General features: G+C 34.8%; 1 protein-coding gene across 3 annotated transcripts in view; it reads left to right on the top strand.

Moving 5' to 3' along the window:
* The first annotated feature begins 5406 nt into the window (after positions 1 to 5406).
* The window catches only part of tfpia (tissue factor pathway inhibitor a), a 37844-nt gene continuing 37250 nt past the window's right edge, over positions 5407 to 6000 (top strand). The window contains exon 1 of one of the 3 annotated variants that reach the window (XM_055215029.2): positions 5407 to 5587. In XM_055215029.2, the coding sequence (XP_055071004.2) occupies positions 5506 to 5587 (82 nt within the window). In that variant the 5' untranslated portion in view covers positions 5407 to 5505. The remainder of the gene's footprint in view (positions 5588 to 6000) is intronic. The other 2 variants (XM_055215028.2, XM_055215030.2) reach the window with 2 other exon arrangements.

Here is a 6000-nt window from a genome sequence, read left to right as displayed (position 1 = left end):
AATGCATTTTTGTTGTCTCAGACGATGACATGTTTGTCCTGTGGCGGCTACCGTAGCTTCTCTTTGCATTTCGAAAGGGAGGGGTACACTGTGGACTGAGCCGTTAGTTGCAATCTAGATGCCGCTAAAAATCTACACAGTGGACCTTTGAGAGACATTATTGCAAAGAAAACAACAGTTAGTTCTAGCCTATTAAAATTTAGTATGATGGAGAAGCAACACTTCACGTTATATCGCTCCACGTGTCTATTTGTGGATTCCAGACAAGACTTCACTCCCGGCTCTGTGGAACACATTGGTTGGCTAAGATCAAATCTATTTTCTTTAGCAGCACTAACACTGACAGAATACATGACCTTAATGGGTCTAAAACAGTGGTCTTCAACATGAGTCTGTGAGGTGCTCACCAAGGCACATTCCAATTATAGCCTCAATTTTAATATTTATTTATTAAAGCAATAAGCCCCAAGAAGCAGTGGGTCACCAGTGCATTCCATAACAGCCAAGGGGCGTTACTGGGCACAACGCGAAGTGGAGTGCCCAAAACCCCCTTAGCTGTTATAAAATGCACTGTAACCCCACTGCTTCGCGGGGGTTTATTGCGTTTATAAAACGGTTACTTCATATGCATAGCAGGGTTTCACAAAATGAAACGCAAATAAGTTGTAATTATATTAGTACAAATATTGCTCTTCCGCCAAACAAAGTAGTTCCTCAGAATCAAGTGTGGCTGCAACAGGGCGCAATTCTCAAGCAACACAGACACAGCAAAGGCACAATGAAAATATAATTTAAGACTGTGGTGTTTATTTTTATAAATCAACATTCATCTAAAATATACAATAACATTTATATCGTGCAACTGTTGAAGTGATGATCAAATATGCTTGGAAGCATGCTGAACTCTTTCCCCGTCAGTCAGTGTGTTTTTTTTTTTTTAAGTTGCCCGACCCAGTTTTAGTTTAATGCCTAACAGAAAAACTATCTTCTTTAAAAAAACATAAAATATCAAATGAAAGGACCATCCGCTTTCCAACAACAACAACAAAAAACTTTCATCCTACCTTCATTTGTTCTCTTATCAGTTATCAACTCTCAAATTTTCAAAAGCGGAGAGATAATTCCATTTTTGTGAAGAACTTTTGTAAGAGATCAGATTCAGAGCCATCAAAACTCACACGTTACGCTAAATCCACCACAGCGCTGTTGTGTTGAGTAAATGCGTCAGTGTTTAAGTTGGGTAAGATTGCCATCTAGTGGACAATAGCGGAAATATTCATTAAATTCAAAAACAACCCAGAGAACGTTTTCTCTTTATTGACGAAATGACTCAACAATATCTATGACATTTGTCTGGATATCACCATAATTGTGCAAATGTAGAAAAAAATTAAATATGATTAAAGACTGTGTTGTTTACTTTCATAAATCAGTACACAGCAACAGTGGCGCAGTGATACTTGTGATGCGGTCTGAACCGTGGGTTTACCGGGGTATTTTATCACGGCTTAGAACGCGTTTCAACCAATCTGAATGATGAACCAGAACGAGCCGTTTTATAATACATATTTAAGGTTTAAAGCTGAAACATACTCAATATTACATTGACTAAAAATTGTTGTTCTGTATAAGATTATCTGCCCTGAATAGATGCTTGTGCAATCTTGCATAGTGAAAGCAATAGTTTTCATATGTGTAGGGTTTAAATTAGTATTAAAGGTCAAACATAAATTGTGATATTTTGCAAAATTGAACTTAAAAAAATCATAATAATAAAATGTCAGAGACTACAAGGGGGCTTTTAAATCTGTCTGGAAAAACATAGCTGTTTACCAACAGCGAATCAGGAGTTATCCAACTTTTCTACTAAACATATTCAGATCTCTGCACTTGGACGGATCTGTTTGCTTTTATAAATGCCATTGCATTTGCATAATGGGGTGCAACCCAAGTTCCCCCCAGGTATGTGTGACATTAAATTACTGGAGCTTATACCAGCACTAATAATATAATGACCTTCAGACACTGTGCAAATAAGAGATGATGTTCTCATTTAATTGTTACAAATAAATAACAATTTATTGACAGGTTGCCTTGGCTTTCACATGATAATTTAAATGTGTTATACTTACAGGTAGAAAATTAAATGTAAGCTATTTGGAGCAAATGTGAAGAAATGTTTTGATGGTGCAACAGCAGACTACCATAAAACAACACACACATTATACTGTATATGACATGGTGGTACTTTGCTTGAGATGAGTTTACTAACAATATCCATAGGCAGAACTTTTTGTTACTAAGTATAAAAATATCATCTTTCACTTAATTTCCTAGACTAACTGTTCAAGTTATTGAGTGTGAAGGCTAATTGAATGGGGCCTTGCAGACTGATACTCAAGGTAATCACCATCATAAATGCATGATGGACTCTGATGTCCCATCTGTTTCCAGGCAACACCAGCCAGCACAGCACAGGAGGATGAGAGAATGTCTGGATCTATCATATTGTCTGCACAGACTTCACAATAAACACCAATTTGTGGGATCGATCTGACACACACAAGGAAGTGTTCAAGAAAATAGATTATCCTGACTATGCACTTTCCTCATTGTTTCACTTCTTTCTGTGGAATAACAGCATCATAATAACAGGCTTCCATTTCAGGGTTTATAGCATTTTGGTTCCATTTTCTTGTTTATGGCAACCAAAATCACATAGTCATTTTTTCTGGTGTTACACACCAAAGTACACATTTTATTCTGGTAAAAACGAGCAACCCACAAATAGCAATATACTGAACATTCAATCAGATCTTTCTCTCTATCCATCTACCTTTCTGTACTGAAGTTGTTTTCAATTACCAGTATTATCTTATGTTCGTCTATCATGTTTTAGGTAATGCTGGTGAAACATTTAATACTCTCCTGCTGGTAAGAAATTTCATATGAACATTTGTACTGAAATGACTGAGGACCAGAGATTGAAAAGCATAAATTGGTCAAGTAAAGTAGTAGATATAAAGTGTTTGCACAATGTACTCCATGAAGGATTTGCAATGAGATGCTATGATATACAGTCATGCATCTCATGTGGGTTAATGGTCTGAAACAAGATAGTACATTATACTCTGGCACATGGGATATTTTGATACGCATTTTTCTAAGATGACGAAAACAGGCAAGGTTTAAGATATCGTGGGAAAACCAATAGTTGTACATAGTTGATATGTTCTACTTCTACATAAATGAATGTTAAATAATATGCATGATGTATCTAGATGCAATAATTGATATTAGAGTATTTTTGGCTTTGAATAAAACTGATAATGTAGATTTTACCACTGGTAATATTCCTATAGCCTGTTTGGTAACATTTTACAGATGGAAGAATATATTTCTTCTTGGACTTCCCTGCAACATGATTCGGGTTTTGGTCATTGTTTTCCTGTGGGCTTATGTGTCGGTTTTCTCTTAATAGATGCTGTATTACTTCCTCTAAAGGTGAATCATCTTATACCCTAAAAGATAAAAACAGACCATCCTTTCAACGTGCCAAGCACAACAGTGAGTCACTAATACCAGTTGTCTAGTTCCTGTAATGTAAGTGTCATGACAAGACCACATACAGTTTTATTAGGCTATTACTCAGATTTGTATTTCTACTCTAAAACCAAAACTTTGCATACAGTAATTTTTAACTGGCAAGCTCTGTACTCATTCAGTTTCAATTTGACTTAATATTATTTTGCCAAAGCAGTGGCCTAAATCTCACCCTGAGAAACACAGATTTAAAATTATGGATCCCTACCCAGTACATTTTGCCAGGTGAGGCCAGGAGCACTATAATAATTGGGTAACACTTTACAATAAGGTTCATTATTTAAAGGTGCAGTGTGTACATTTTAGTGACATCTTATGGTGAGGTTGCGAATTGCAACCTACGGTGTAGTCCACTGCTCACCCCTCGCTTTTGAAACATATAGAGAAGCTACGGTAGCCACCACCGGACAAACATGCCACCGTCGGAGACAACTTAGTCAAAAAAAATTGTCCGTTAAGGGGTTCTGTAGAAACATGCCGGCACAAAATGGCAACTTCCACGTAAGGGGACCCTCGGTGTATGTAGATAAAAAGTTCTCGTTCTAAGGTAATAAAAACATAACGGTTCATTATGAAAGGTCTTTATATACCCCTGATAATATAGTTTTGTATATTATTTTGCATTTCTGTCAAGAGATCCTTCTAAAAACTACACACTGCACCTTTAACATTAGTTAATGTATTAACTAACATGAACAAACCATGAGCAATACATTTGTTACAGTATTTAATAATCTTTGTTAATGTTAGTTAATAGAAATAAAGCTTTTAATTGTTTGTTCATATAGTTCACTGTGCATTAACTAATGTTAACAAGATTTTAATAAAGTATTAGTAATTGTTGAAATTAACAGAGATTGATAAATGCTGTATAAGTCCAGTTCATTATTAGTTCATGTTAACTAATGTAGTTAATTACCCTGCTGAAAAATCAATAAAACCATTACAGAAAATTCTAATGCTTTTATTGGTTTTATTGGGAATTGTATTGTTTCTAATGGAATATGGCCCACAACACACTACAGTGGTTTTAATGGTAAAAGCTAATGGTTCCTATTCGTATTTTAATGGAAACCATTAGAATTTTCTGTAATGGTTTTATTGTTTTATTCAGAAGGTTAATGAACCTTATTGTAAATTGTTACCAATAATTGTATAATAAAACAATAAAAATATAACAATAATTGCAGTCTATGTATTTCTTAACATAATGTTCTCTTCCAAGCTTGAAAAGTGATCAATGTAGAAAGTAGCAAACAGCTGATATATCAAAACACATATAGGAATCAGATTAAAAAAATAAGAATTAACTACCACCAAAGGGATCTGTCTAAACTTGACTGAGTGAAAGACTTTTATGCTAGTGTTGAAAGACAAACCACATGTGTGTAATTCAAGTAACAGATGTTTGTTTTACTTTAGTGAAAAGTGGAATTTGTAAAAAAAAACATTTGATTTTAATATAATAAAAATGCAAATTATGATATTATTCCACTTTTATTCTGGATTTAATTATATATATATAATAATAACTTTATTTAAAGTCACTAGTAAATAGTGCTAAATTAATATTTATTTATTATAATTAAAATTCTATAAAAAAGTCTCTCAAAAAATACCAAACAGACCAAATAAAATTTGTAAAATCAAAATAAATGATACACAAGCAAACACTGAGCATACGAAAGTCCAATAAAAGTGATTTATGTCCAACCTATGACGACTACCACCTCTCTTTACAGTGAAGTTACAGAGGTTATCTATTCATTACGCGTTTCAGCATAACTAGCGGTATCCCGGAAGTGCGTGACACCCCAGTCAATGAATAGCAAGAGCGCGCGGACTCCACACATTAAACTTTACTCACAACTCTGAAGAAGTGTGCTCGCATCGGCTGTTATAATGGCTCCAGTACTTCACCCGACCTGTACAGCTTTACTTCTCCTCTCTCTTATTGGAGTATGTTTCACTCATTCTGCAAGGGGTGAGTTAATACATTGACTTGTTTATAATTTCAAGTTCTTTTAAAAAAAGGTGGGATGAATATACAAGTGTATGAAGTAACTTACGTATGTGAGGTGCGGTTAAGAATAGAAAACTTAAATGCGCTGTTTGAACTTGATTTATAATCGGCAACAAAAAGAAACGGGTGTGATAAAATATTTGCTGTCTGATCTTGAAAACTTAATCCCTCCCCTGAACGACCACTATTGTCATGAGAGCTACCTTGAGTCAAATAACAAAATAACTTTCAGGAGTGTTTAGGAGTAAACTCGCCCACATATAACTGATATCATATGAAGGACTTTGATCTGAAAGAAACTATGTAGCCAAGTCATGTACTTATAAACACTTTACAATACGGTTGTAGATGAGTTAGTATGCATAAGTTAGCTA

This window comes from Misgurnus anguillicaudatus, chromosome 17, assembly GCF_027580225.2.
Source record: "Misgurnus anguillicaudatus chromosome 17, ASM2758022v2, whole genome shotgun sequence".
Taxonomy (NCBI): Eukaryota; Metazoa; Chordata; class Actinopteri; order Cypriniformes; family Cobitidae; genus Misgurnus; species Misgurnus anguillicaudatus.
Note: the sequence above shows the minus strand (reverse complement) of the source record. Positions and strands in the feature narration are given on the sequence as shown.